Source organism: Herpailurus yagouaroundi, unplaced genomic scaffold (genome assembly GCF_014898765.1).
Source record: "Herpailurus yagouaroundi ecotype Mexico unplaced genomic scaffold, PumYag 162, whole genome shotgun sequence".
NCBI classification, from domain to species: domain Eukaryota; kingdom Metazoa; phylum Chordata; class Mammalia; order Carnivora; family Felidae; genus Herpailurus; species Herpailurus yagouaroundi.
In genome coordinates this window covers 19,138,379-19,152,331 of record NW_024412403.1, presented here as the reverse complement: position 1 = coordinate 19,152,331, position 13,953 = coordinate 19,138,379, and the positions used below count along the sequence as shown (strand labels likewise).

The 13,953-nt window shown below is 43.0% G+C and overlaps 1 protein-coding gene across 4 annotated transcripts in view; it reads left to right on the top strand.

Moving 5' to 3' along the window:
* Nucleotides 1–584: 584 nt before the first annotated feature.
* Nucleotides 585–13,953, top strand: part of JAM2 (junctional adhesion molecule 2) — a 62,989-nt gene continuing 49,620 nt past the window's right edge. For 2 of the 4 annotated variants that reach the window (XM_040484134.1, XM_040484136.1), the window contains exon 1: nucleotides 585–1,152. In XM_040484134.1, the coding sequence (XP_040340068.1) occupies nucleotides 1,086–1,152 (67 nt within the window). In that variant the 5' untranslated portion in view covers nucleotides 585–1,085. The remainder of the gene's footprint in view (nucleotides 1,153–13,953) is intronic. The other 2 variants (XR_005793204.1, XM_040484137.1) reach the window with 2 other exon arrangements.

Sequence of the window (13,953 nt, the reverse complement as noted above, 5' to 3'; positions counted from 1 at the left end):
GCAGTATAAGTGCAGGTCAATTTTAAAGCAGGCAACAGAGCATTCATAATGGGTTTCCCTTTTAAAAGCACAGTAGACCAAAAATAAACCTGACAAAGGGCAGCTGTAGAGTTTTAACATGTGGAAAACTCCACAGGCAGCAGTTATGTAACTGGAAAGAAAAGAAACATAATAAATATTTCACACCGTTAGATGAACTTCCAACTCTGACACGTGAAAAGCAAAGAACACAAAACACACCTTAACTCTCCAAAGAGCACAAAGCTTACGCTGAGAAGGGGCCAAGGCTCTTGCTAAAATCGGAGCCCTGCCTTGCAGCGTGAGTCCTCATTGCTTTTTTTTTTTTCTTCTTTTTTTCCCCCTCTCGTGTCCAAGGCGGAGCCGGCCGATCCCATCTCCCGGCAGCGCCCCCCCCCCCCCCCCGCAGCTTCGCCCGTTGGACAGAAATTTTCCAAAAATCTCCACCCCTAGGCTGAAAACCCGAAAAGTTTTGTGCCGAGGAGAGGGAAGAAAGGAGTTGGAGCGAGGCGGGCGGAGTTGCCCTCCACCGCCGCCTCCCCCCCCACCCCGCCCGAGCGCCCGCCGCCCGCGCCTCCCGCCCCCCCTGGCTCCTCACCCCGGGGACAGCTGGCAGCCCCCGCGCCGGACCAGACACAAAGCCGATCAATCCCGGCGGCGCGGGGGCGGGGGGACGCCCGCCGGGGCTTCCCTTCCGCTCCTCGCCTTCTCCTGCCCCCTCATTAGGACCCAGCCCACACCTCGCCCGGCATCCACGGCCCTCCCGCTCCCCCCCCCCACCCCCCAAAAGGAACAGCCCAGACCCCCCCCACCCCCAAGTCCCCCGCCAAGCCAGACCTGCCCCTAGGCGGCCGGCTGAGAAGGCGCCCCCGGCAGGGGGAAACTGACATCCATTGGGGTCCGCCCACCGCTCCCCTGGTCTCCCCGGAGCCGGCCTCTCCTCTCCTGCCCCAGAAGTTCAGCCCCCGCCCGGCCCCCCCCCCCCCCCCCCCCAGCCCGGGCCCTCCCGCGCTCCGGCCGCTGGGACCCTCGGCTTCCGAGGCGCAGCCAGCTCGGACCCCGAGAAGATGGCGAGGAGGAGCCGCCACCGCCTCCTCCTGCTGCTGCTGCGCTACCTGGTGGTCGCCCTGGGCTGTAAGTTGCTGGGGTACCTCCACCCTTCCGCCCGCGCGTGCTGGGACCGTTCCCCCCACCCGGACCTCCAGCCCCGGGACGCGGCGCGCGCCGACGGCTGTCTCTGGCGCCCCGGGCTGCGCGCGTGTGCCGCGGGGGCCGTCTGGCTTGGCGCCCCGGCGAGCGGGAATCGGGGTGCGGGCCGGCGCGGGGGCGGCGGGGGGAGGGCGGGCATCCGCGGTCGATAGCCTCCGATTTTGTCAGTTCTGGCTCAAGAACATTAAGAGTCCACACCAGCAGGCTTCTTGCAAAGTTGGGGTAAGTTTTCAGAGACCCAGGGACGCGAACAGAACGCACAACTCAAGCACTACTTCTGAGATGCTAAGATCTCAAGATGGCATCACAGGGAGGCAGGCGCTGGCCACACTCCTGAGGACCGGAGAAGGGGGTAGGGTCGGAGTTTTTCTCGGGTTTCCGAGGCTCCCGACCGCACGGGTGCGACGCAGTGCACTTGTGGGGCCGCGGATGAGGGGAGTTCGTGACTGCTGAGCCAGAATTCCTTTTATCCTCTCCACCTGCACTTCTGCATTCGGTTAGGGAAGTCTGGTCTGGGGACTCCAGCCAGCTGCTGTGTCCTCAGGGGACTTCCAGCGGAATGATTGTTAGAAAGATTCAGAAGCTGAATGAACGAGTAGCGGGGGGACGTCCCAAAGCCAATTTCACGGGGTGGTTCTAAACAGGATTTGCACGGATTCTGAGCTCATGAGATTTAAAATCCTGGGAACGTTTCCTATTATTTCGTTTTCTTCGCCTTAACTTTTTAGGAAAATGGACGAAATTGCAATAGATCTGAAGCACTTATAAGCAATCCTCCTTTTACTTTGTTTTATTTTTTTTCCTCTTTTCTTTTTTTTTTTTTTTTAACAGAATGGGTTATTGTTGCTATTCAAGTTCTGGTAATATAATATTTAAAATAACCCGCCAGATAAGTGTCTAATACCATAATACAGTGACTTTTTTTCTCACGCTCTTACTGCCAAAGTGAGTATTCCTGAACTCGACGTGACGTGAGCTTTGTTCCTGGGGGAGGAAGGCACAAGTTGTCTCAGGGAACGGGGTGCGCTGACCTATATTATAGAAAATCAAACCGGGGAGGCAAGGCTTCACAATAAAACCATTACGCAGTTTTGAAATATCAATTGGAATCAGGTTGAACACACAAAAGAAATGCAGTGATGAAGAAAGGCAGCAAAGACACACAGTGGGGCAACTGTAACAAAACTGCTGGGAAAGATACATATTTTGTTGATGGTCCTAAATTTCAAATTAAAACAAGACTGACTTTAAGAATTGTCACTAATTGAAAACAGACCCAATGGTTTTACTCTGCTCCTTCTTATTCAGTGATCAAATGGGCGGAATAACCTCCTCTTCAGGCTTTGATTAAATCTAACCATTGGCTCTTCTAACCCCGACTCCAGTGGAGGAATAATTTGGGTGTGTGGGGGGATCTTTTCCATATCGTTCCTAGGATGCCTAAAAGTCTGGCATTGCAAGAATGTTTTCATTTCTTTGTCTTTTTTTTTTTTTAATTAACTTTGTTATTTTATAACAGTAGATTTAAACAAATATTGTGAAGATAGTATGGAGATTTCCCATACATACCACACCCACTTTCTCCTTTTATTAATATTTTACATTAGTCTGTTACGTTTGTCATAATTAATGAAACAATTTTGACACATTATTATTAACTAAAGTCCACACTTTATTCATATTTCTTTCATTCTTATCTAATGTCCTTTTTTATTGCAGGATCTCATGCAGGATACCATATTACACTTAGTAGTCATGTCTCCTTAGGCTCTTGGCTGTGATAATTCCTCAGACTTACCTTTTTTTAACCTTGTCACGTTGGAGGAGTACTGGTGAAGTACTTTGTAGGATGGCCCTTAGTGGGTATTTTTCTGATGTTTTCTCATGATTTCTATACCAGTATGGGCTTGTGAATATTTATTTTATACTTTGGATTACAGTCTAATATGATTGTATTTATTTTAGTGCTAACATTCTTCCAGCTTTGGCCATTGGGAGTTCTTCCAGTGGTTTCTGTATCCTTGGACATAACCCTCTCGTTGTATAAATGTATATGTGCATTTTTGTTTGTTTTTAGTGCCTCCTCACTTTCTGGCAACACAAAATGCTTCATGCTGATCGTGTGTATTTCCTGCTCTAGTCCTAGGATGAGCCATTTCTCTCAGGAGCCCTGGTTCCTTTTAGTGGAGAACTGTTAGAAACCAACGTGCTGTCAGTGTTCTTGAAAAACAAGAGTCTTCTTCAGGGCCAGGTTTCACTCCACAATCCTGTTTGTGGTTTATCCATTCAGGTTTCATGTCCAGATCCCAAAACTGGGTATTACAGACTATGTATATATCAGCCACTGTTCTAGGGACTTTCTTGAATATTCTTTTTTTAAGTTCTCAAAAATGCACAAGACTGAACATATCTTCAACTTACAGATAATGACCCCCAAGGCTCAGGAAAGCTCACTTACGGAGGGGATTTGAGGATCTGAGGATTTGTTCCATAGATTATTGGACTTCTCTCTTTCTTTTTGAATCCAAGCACTGAACCCTTTCCGCTGTCTTCATTCAGGAAAAGACTTTGTGGATTTCTTATGCTCTAATTATATACTCATCTTCTTAATATCCACCCCAAATATAACTGTACCACCCTTTTATCCTTGATCCTATTATGTATATAAAATATCACACTTATTCCATTCTTTCATTTCTATTTGCCCGTATTTTCATCTCTTTCTTAGTAGTCTAGAAGATTTTTGTGCTTGCTGCTGTTATTTAAACTATGATTTCAGTGTACCTGTTGATATATGGACATTTATTTGTGTGTTTAGTGGAACTGTATTTTTCTTTACCATTAAAAATGGGAACTCCACGAGGGGAAGAATTTCTTCATGTTTGACCACTGTGTATGTGCAATGCTGAGCACAGTGCCTGGCTAATAGTAAGTGTAAATAGATACCTGTTGACCAGCTCTGAAGAGAATGAGGTGGAATAAATGAAAGAAATGTATGGGTGGAATTAATGATTCTGATACACATCATGAAGCCCTAATTCTAAGTAGGTGACGTCTCAGATTTCTCTGAGGCGACATCTAAGCCACGGAGTCAAATGTGAATGAGAGCAGTGTGCTGTTCTTAACACTACATGGCTGGTAGCAGTCGGTCCTCAAATCTGGACTGGAACCAAAGCCAGGCCACTTGGCCTGTGAGTCTGTAATCTCTCATCAACTGATGAGGACTGTGGAGCAGAGAGAAATCTGGATCTTCTGCAAAATCACAAGGTTCTGCCCCAGGGGTGGGACTTACCCAAAACAGCACACCAGGGATCCAGTGCCAGGAAAATCCTGCCCTCTGTAAACATTGTTAAAGAACAAAGCACAATCCATTTGTGGGGGGAGAACTGGCTCCATCCAGGCATGGTCTTAATTATTTGATGAACGTAAAGGTCAAACTGGGCTTGCTGGTAGACCTGATGGAGGTCTAAAACAAAGAGTTAGCATAAAGAGAACAGTGAGTTCCCCTTGGCTGAGAACACTCCTTTATCTTTCCCCCGGAGCAGTTTAATGAGAGGAGTCTGTGAATTTACGTATGTTTGCTCTACCCATTTTCTATCACTTTGGTTTCCTCCTGCTGGCCTTGCTGGTAGAGAAGATGTTTTGAACTGTGCAAGCTAGCACCGCTCTGTTTGTCGAAGTTGGACCAGAAGATCTCTGTAAAGGCCATTATTTAAAATAACCTTTTCATCCCATAGCACTGCTGACTCAGTACTCCTGTGTTGCCAGATTGATGCTTTGAGGAAGATAAAGTCGAGGAGGGGAAAAGGGGGCCAGGATGTAGGTCAAGTGCTTACTTTGGCAAAAGCAGAGAAAGAAAACTTAAAACCAGGTACTGTTTTCTTGGGAGGGGTTACTCTTAACATGACTGGGACTCAGAAAAACAACCCAACTGTGTTAGTTTCCTATTGCTGCAGAAACAAATTACCACAGATTTAATACAACACGGACTTATTACCTTAAAGTTCTGGACACCAGAAGTCTGAAATAGGTGTCACTTGGTGAAAATCACATTACGCTTGGGGTGCCTAGGTGGCTCAGTCGGTTAAGCATCAGTCCAACTGCAGCTCAGGTTATGACCGCACAGGTCATGAGTTCGAGCCCCGCGTTGGGCTCTGTGCTGACGGCTCAGAGCCTGGAGCCTGCTTCGGATTCTGTGTCTCCCTCTCTCCCCCCCACCCCCTAGTCACACTCCGTTTCTCTCTCTCTCTCTCAAAAATAAACAAACACTAAAAAAAGAAAAAAAAAAGTAAAATCAAAGTACGCAAAGGGCAGCTATCTTCTGGAGGTTCTAGGGGAGAATCAGCTTCCAAGGTGTTTTTCCAGCTTCTAGAGGCCACCGCCTCATCGTCCCATTCCTTCAGCCTCAAAGCCAGCGGTGCCAGGCTGCCACCAATCTGGTTCTGTCTCTTAGCCTCCCTCTTCCACTTAGAAGGACCCTCATAATTACGCTGGGCCCACCTAGGTAATCCAGGATAATCTATCCATCCCAAAGTTAGCTGGTTAGCAACTTTAATTCCATCTACAATCTTAAATCCTATTTACCATGTAAAATAACACATGTATAGGTTCCTGAGATTAGGATGTAGACATCTCTGGGAGACCATCGCACCAACAAAAATTACGAAGTGCACAGAAGCAGTGCAATCAGCGCTGTAGCCAAGAATGTTCTAGATCCCATGGGACAACTGTAACTTTTACCTTTATTATTTTTTAAATGGTTCTAATGTTTATTTATTTTTGAGAGAGAGAGAGAGAGAGAGAGAGAGTGCAAGTGGGGGAGGGGTAGAGAGAGAGGGAGACAAATAATCCGAAGCAGGCTCCAGGCTCTGAGCTGTCAGCACAGAGCCCGACGTGGGCTCGAACTCACAGACCTTGAGATCATGACCAGAGCCAAAGTGGGACGCTTAACCCACTGAGCCACCCAGGATCCCCTGTAACAGTTACCTTTAAATTATAATTCATCGTGATATAGAATTGTGTTTTTTGAGTCATATTTCAGATCACGTATTGTAGCAGTAATGACCATGCACTCTGAGGCTGAGCTCTACGTTCAGTTACTAACTAACTTTATGACCTTGTACAAGTTATTTGATTTCTGTGTGTGTCACTTTACCCATCTGTGCTGGCGATAATCCCAGTAATAGACTTACGTCCTAGAGGCGTAGGGAGAAAGAAATGTGTACACACGTATAGCACACGTTAGAAAAATGGTCCTGTTAGTATTGACAACATTTGGAGGCAGTGGAGTTAAACATTCATGTTATTGTTTATAATGGATTTCCTGTATATATGAGAGTCCTGTCTAATAGGACTGTATATCTGTATATCTATCTCCATGAAAAGAACATGCTAGGCAAGTCAAAGTGGGGGTGGAGACCACTTCAGATACGGAGGGAACGATGTTGCCCAGAGGTACTTGGGCAAGAGCAAGCAGGAATGGAAGAAGTCCCTTATGGCCAGAACGTGGAGGAGAGGAGAGGGCAAAAGGCAGCACCCAGGTGGTGGAGGGCCTTATGGGACAGATTTAGGATGTTTGAATTTATCCTCAAAACTAGGAGAAGCCCATTGAAGGTTTTTAATCACTGAATATCAGTTAGATTTGCATTTCAAAGAGAACATATTGGACGGAGTAATGAGAATGGGCAGGGTGGATGGATGGGAAGTTGAAGTGAGGAGCCCAGTGAGATGTTAGTAGAGTGGTCCAGGCTATCACTTCCTAAGTATTTCCTTGATATGGCTTATTGAAATCTATACATGCATATATATATATAATTTATTTATTTTTGAGAGACAGAGACAAGTGGGGGAGGAGCAGAGAGAGAGGGAGACACAGAATCCGAAACATGCTCCAGGCTCTGAGCCATCAGCAAAGAGCCCGATGTGGGGCTCAAACTCACGAACCATGAGATCATGACCTGAGTTGAAGTCAGACGCTCAACCGACTGAGCCACCCAGGCACCCCTATGTGTGCACATATATAATTAGACATTTACATTCGCCCACGTGGGAAATCAAATAGCTAGGTCCTGGTTAAGGAGATTATAGGGAACACGTTACACTGCTTTCTGGCCCTGCTGAAAACAGCTGACCAGTATCTAGTCAATGATATATAGAAGTCAGGTCTTACCTGTACTCATGAATTCCTTAGACTGTGTTATCTATGGAATATCTTATCTTGTTCTCCACCCTGCTTTCGGCATCTGCTCTTTTGTAGTCTTGGGAAGCACACACTTCCCATACGTTCTTTTGGGCACGTAGCCACTGACCTATTACGCAATGTCTTCCCTTTGATGTATGCCTAATAAATATTGGAGCTTGAGAGCAGCTTGGGGAGACTTCTCTTAGCCTCCCTCTCACCTCTCTTGACTTGCATGGAGTCTTGAGTAATTCTTTCTGCTGCCCTCGGCGTTGCTGGACAAAGCCAAAAGCCGAACCCACACACCCACAGAAAATTGTTTTATATCTGAGATGTAGTTAATTGAATTTAATCAGAGATTTGAGAAAAAATTGTTCATTGGTTTTTAAGGAATTTTTAAAAATTGTGTGTGCTGCAAATGCTTCTAAGTTTCTGTTCAGCCCCTAACATCTAAGCATGAAACAGTAGCTTTGGGGGCTACTCTTTATCATTTTTCAGTATTATTCTCTTTCCCACCCCTGGGTTTGTCTTCCTTCAGTATCGTCTTACGTATTTCCTATGTTGACATCCTTAGACAGGTGACTGGATTGCATTTGATAGGGAGAGGAGTAGCCTTCTGTGTTAGTAAGTGTGTGAGGGTGTGCACGTATGAGTCGGAGACACAGAAAGAGAGAGGTAGGGGTGGGGAGAGAGGGGGAGAGAATGTGTGTGCTCACATGAATGCCTGGTAACAGGACCACAAAATCCTACTCTTGGGACCTTTAGGCCGGTGAGTGGATGGGAAATGTTCTGTAGTTTGAATTCTTCCTACATTTTCTGAACAGAGAAGCAAAGAGCTCCTGCACCTGGTCCCATGAAGGTGTTTCAAGAGCTACCCTCTTAGCTCTGCATGGTCTTGGGTCAAAGCCCTGAGCAGGAAGCCTTGTGATCTTACCAGATAGGAGTTTTAGTGCTTAACTGAAAACTTTTGCCTTTCTCTCTTTCTTTCTTATGTCAACGGCATCAAGGTTTTTTATTTGTTTCATTAGATTTTCTGTTCTGTTTCAGTTTTCAACATTTTTTACAGGGACGGTTTGGGACTGAGTTGTTTTTATAATGGCAAAGAGTGAAAAAGCCTGACCTGGGCTTACTCCATTATTCTGGGTGTTTCTAGTTCACTCACTCTCATTTTGTCAAAACAGTCACTTGTTTTTGGTTTTTAGTTTTAGCTTTGCCCACACTCTAAAAACTTGCTAAATACATTATTATGGCCATAATCAAAGACAAAAATAGATCACTGTTGAATGCATTTACTTACACGTTTCATTAAAAACAGTGTATGTATATGGTAAGCTCAAACAGTACAGAAAGGTTATAAGGTGAAAAATAACTCTCCAGCCCCCCACCCCTGGCCTTCTATTCCACTCCTCACAGATAACCCACTCTTAAGTTTTGGGCATATAGTTTCAGAAAACTTGGGGGAAAAATATAGTTCTAGCATATATGAGCATACCTGTATAGTTTCTTTAAAAATAAAGACTCGGGGCGCCTGGGTGGCGCAGTCGGTTAAGCGTCCGACTTCAGCCAGGTCGTGATCTCGCGGTCCGTGAGTTTGAGCCCCGCGTCCGGCTCTGGGCTGATGGCTCAGAGCCTGGAGCCTGTTTCCGATTCTGTGTCTCCCTCTCTCTCTGCCCCTCGCCCGTTCATGCTCTGTCTCTCTCTGTCCCAAAAATAAATAAACGTTGAAAAAAAAAATTTTTTTAAATTAAAAAAAATAAAAAATAAAAAATAAAAATAAAGACTCAAAATTTAGGGGTACCTGGGTGGCTCAGTCCAGTTAAGCCTCTGACTTTGACACAGGTCATGGCCTCATGGTTTGTGGGTTCGTGCTCCACGTTGGGCTCTGTACTGACAGCTCAGAGCCTGGAGCCTGCTTCGGATCCTGTGTCTCCCTCTGTCTCTGTGCCTCCCCCACCCATGCTGTGTTCTGTCTCTCAAAAATAAATAAATGTTAAAAAATTTTAATAAAAAAATAAAGATAAATAAAAATTTACTGTGCTTCTTGTTCTGTCCTTCCAACAAACCAAAGCATATTATGTATGATATTCTGTGACTTCCTGCAAAGCTTTATTTTTACTAGTGATGAAGCCACAACCCAAAGCAACTTGTCACAAACAGGACTCGTGACAGCATCTCGCAGAGGCCTTTAAAATCCTTAAGGTATATATAAAAAAAAAAAAATCCTTAAGGTAAAATACAGCAAACTAACAAAAGTAAATAGTGAAACAAAGTGAATAGAACAAAACAGAGGGAGATAAATTCCCAGACCAGTGACGAAACCTAGGAAGGGAAAAATTCCAACTCAGATGCAATGAAAAAGTCCAAAGAAAAGTGTAAAGGCCAACGCCCAGAGAAAACCAACACCAGCACCAGCTAAGACTTACAGACAAGTGCAAACTGGTGCTATTTTTAAAGGAGACCAAAGAAGTAATGACCGCAAATAAAAAGGGAACACGTTGAACTACTGGGAAAGTGCTAAATTTGAAAAGGCAGAATTGTGCTCATGTTTTAAAAAAGGCTCAAGAGGCACTTTCAAATAGGAATGGATTCTAATCAGAAGTCAGAACTCCCACAGTAGCATGAATAGTAACTTGAGTGTCTGTCCAATAATCTAAACACGCAGTTGGCTATGTCTTAAAAGATAGGATAAAAATCCTACATAAGCTGATTGAAGCCATGGATTGTTGCCCTTTGGCTGCGTGCAATACTTTTGGTCCCAGAACAAGTCAGGTGCTTTTGTGTCCTGTGTGTGTAAGGGAGTGAACTATGCCATTTTAGATACAGTGTTTCTCCTTCCCAGCCATCTTCTCTGCTCTTCTGTTGTCATTGTTGAAATTTTCTCCATGTGCCAAATGCAACTCCTCCCTGAAGGTCTAAGCCCCTTCTTCGTTCTCTTAACCCTCCTTAATTCCCCATTCCCGGTGATATTAGTGTGTTCCTGGTTCTCTTATGGTACTTACTGGGCTGTACCCTTACCATGTTTACATGTGCTGCTCTCTGGATTGTGAGTTTCTTAAGGCCAGAGAGAACACATCTTTGTGTCTCTAGCACCTAGAATCGTGCCTGACACCTAATGGTTCTCTAGTAATTAGTTGAATGTAAGTCAGTAACCTCAAGTGTAATGTTTATTTGTTTCTTACCTTCCTAAAATTACATTTAACAATTTTTAAAAAAATTTTTTTGAGAGAGCGAGTGCAAGCAGGAGAGACAGGCAGAGAGAGAGAGAGAGAGAGAGAGAGAGAGAGAGAGAGAGAGAGAGAATCTTAAGCAAGCTCCACACTCCACTTAGAGCCTGACACAGGACTCAGTCTCATGACCATGAGATCATGATCTGAGCTGAAACGAAGAGTTTGACGCTTAGCAGACTGAGCCACCAAGGTGCCCCTAGAATAACATTTTAATAACAAAAGTTGCAGGACATATGTAAAATGAATATTTCCTAATGAATGCATAATTTTACTAAGAGAACTCCCTCCTCCCCTGTTAATATGGTTTCCCTAGAGTTTAGAGTTACAAGGTAATATACAGACTGGTCTGCCTTAGGGAGTTTTAAGACATTTTACTGATGGCCTGATGCCTCCTTGTATTGTAAGAAGAAAAAAAAAAAACCCATATAAGCTCCTCTTGGATTAGTAAGCATTGATAAAAGCTCAGATGAATAAAAAAATACCTCCTCACAAGTTGGCTGAGATAAAACACAATATAGGATATTAGAGAGTGGTAAAAGTACTCTCTGGGATAAGGGTCCAGTTTTTCCCCTCACAGTCCAATCCCTTTGCCACAATTGATATCATAGCAACCCATGTCCCACAGTAGGTAAAAGTTTGATAAAAGGGGGGGGGCCTTATAAAGTTATCTTTATTTCCAAACCAAAGATGACTTTCCTAGGCATTCTTCTCCAGTAACCATATCTTCTTGTGGGATTTTGACACCTGCTCATTAGCAGGGAAAAAATTTTTTTTCTGGATCCAGATGACTCATCAAGAAGGTCCAAGGGTATAGTCTCATTGCAAATGCTAGGATTTGATGCATCCTAAGAAATTCAGCTCTTTGCGCTACTCACCCCCATAAAATCTAATGAGCATGTTGAAATGTTTGAACAACACTGCTTGGAACACTGGCCCTCCAGACTTTTTTTTTTATTCCATGCCCTACTTCTCTTAAAAAGAGCATGTGCCCCAACATACATTTTTAGTAATGGATTATATACATGTATTTCTGTATCAATATATTATACTAATTATAAAACATATGTAAAGTAAAAAAACAAATGAGATAACGAAAAATAAGTAGTAACGTCTTGGGGCAGAAATGAGGTGGTAATGGCCCCATATTACAGCCCTTGCTTGATATGATAAAACCTCTATCATTAAAACTCTGTGAGACTGGTACTGAATAGACTCACAGACTAATAGAACAGAATATAAGTTGGCCCAAGTTCATTGGAAATTTAGTATAGATGTGAGACCTATCTATCTATTTATGTATGTAAAATACTAGCATCTCAAACTATAGAGAATGCTTAACAAATATCATTATGATTGGGTAGCCATTTGAGGCAAAATGGATCTGATCCTGACACTGTGCATGAAGATAAACTCCGAATGGATCAAAGATCTAAATGTAAGTGAGTAATAAACTCACTACCCCCCCAAAAAAAACCAAAAAGCATGGGTACATTTTTCTATAAAATATATATCAAAAGAGCATCTGCATGAAAAAAAAATAACATACACAAGTCAAAAGACAAATGACTGATTAAAAAAAGATGTCTGCAATTTAAATCTCAACCAAACAGTATTGTCACTGACGTACTAACAAGCCCTAAATATGGAAAGAAAATAAAAATATAAAGAACAAAATAGAAAAATGGTGCACATACAACACAAACCCCAGAGAGTTCCCAGAAGAAAAATTGTAATAGTTCTTCAAATACAACGCTGCCCTCAACATCACTTAAATGCAAATTAAATTGTCACAGAGATAACGTCTCTTTGCTGCCAGATTAGCAAAAACACAGAACTCATCTGCATACTCTACTATTGAAGCTGTGTGCAAACAGGCACTCGCTGCTGATGGGCTGTGTAGTGATTAATCTACTATGGAGAGGCATTCAGCAATACGTACAAAAATTACATGTCTACTCTGACTCATCAACCCCACTACTGGGAGGCTATGGAAGGACCAGTCTGTTATCACCTGAAACTACTGACTAATCTTGACATCATTGAAAGTAGGACATTCAAACATTGTATGATACAACAGGAGGCACATAGCGTTCCCCATGTAGTGTTTATGCTCATCCCTCAAAAAAAAAAAAAAAAAAAAAGAATAATTGACCTTTATTTGGATCAAGCCTCTAACCAAGCTAACATCTCTTTATAGGAAGGTAGATACACAAATTAAAGATATGGATAAACTTAGAAAGTGGGTGGTTCTATAGAATAACTGACCAGCTTTCCATGACAAGTCAATGTCATGGAAGGAAAAAATAAAGGCAGAAGGGATAAAAGGGCAGGTTAACTCTAGAGTAAAAACAAGATGAGACAAAGAGCCCAGGAGGGAAGTGTAATACTGAAATGCGGATCCCAATTCAAGCAAGATATTAGGGGAATTTGACTAGGGTGAGGTATTAGATTATATTAAGGAATGAATTATAATTTGTTATTTAATGTTATCATAGCTATATGTCTTTAATTTGTGTCGATACTACTAAAATAATAAAGAAAAGTGATTGATATGTGTGATTTGCTTTAAAACTCTCAACAACTAAAAGGATAGATGAAGTAAATGTGGCAGTCTTTACAACTGTTGAATCAAAATTAGGAATATATGGAGTTTATCGTTCTGTTCGCTCCACTTTTGTGTATATTTGCAAATTTGTTGTAGGGGTGCCTGGGTGGCTCAGTTGGTAAAGCGTGAGATTCTTGATCTCAGGGTTGTGAGATCAAGCCCCATGTTAGGTGTATAGATTACTTAAATAAATCTTGAAGAGTGCCTGGGTGGCTCGGTTCGTTAAGCATCTGACTCTTGATTTCAGCTTGGATCATGATCTCAACAGTTCGTGAGTTCAAGCCCCGGGTTGAGCTCTGTACTGACAGTGCAAAGCCTGCTTGGGATTCTCTCTCTCCCTCGTTCTCTGCCCCTCACGTGTGTTCTCTCTACTCACACCCTCATGTGTGCTCTCTCTGAAAAAAAATAAACTTAAAAAAAAAAAGAAAATTTGTCATACTAAAAAAACTAAACCCATAAAAACAAAAAAGAGTGTGATAAATATATAAAAAATCCAATATTTATTTTCTTCACCTGGGTTTTGTTGGACAATCCACCTTAAAGTCTACTGGTTTAATCAAAGAATAAATAGACCAGAGTCTACTTGAAATATCTGAAATATATGCTCTCTTAAGCTCTATACCTTAGCCAGTCAGTATAAGAAACCCAAATTCTGTCTGAATAGCCCCCTCTTTAGTTAGTCTATTTCACACAAACAGAAAAATAAAATGACTTAA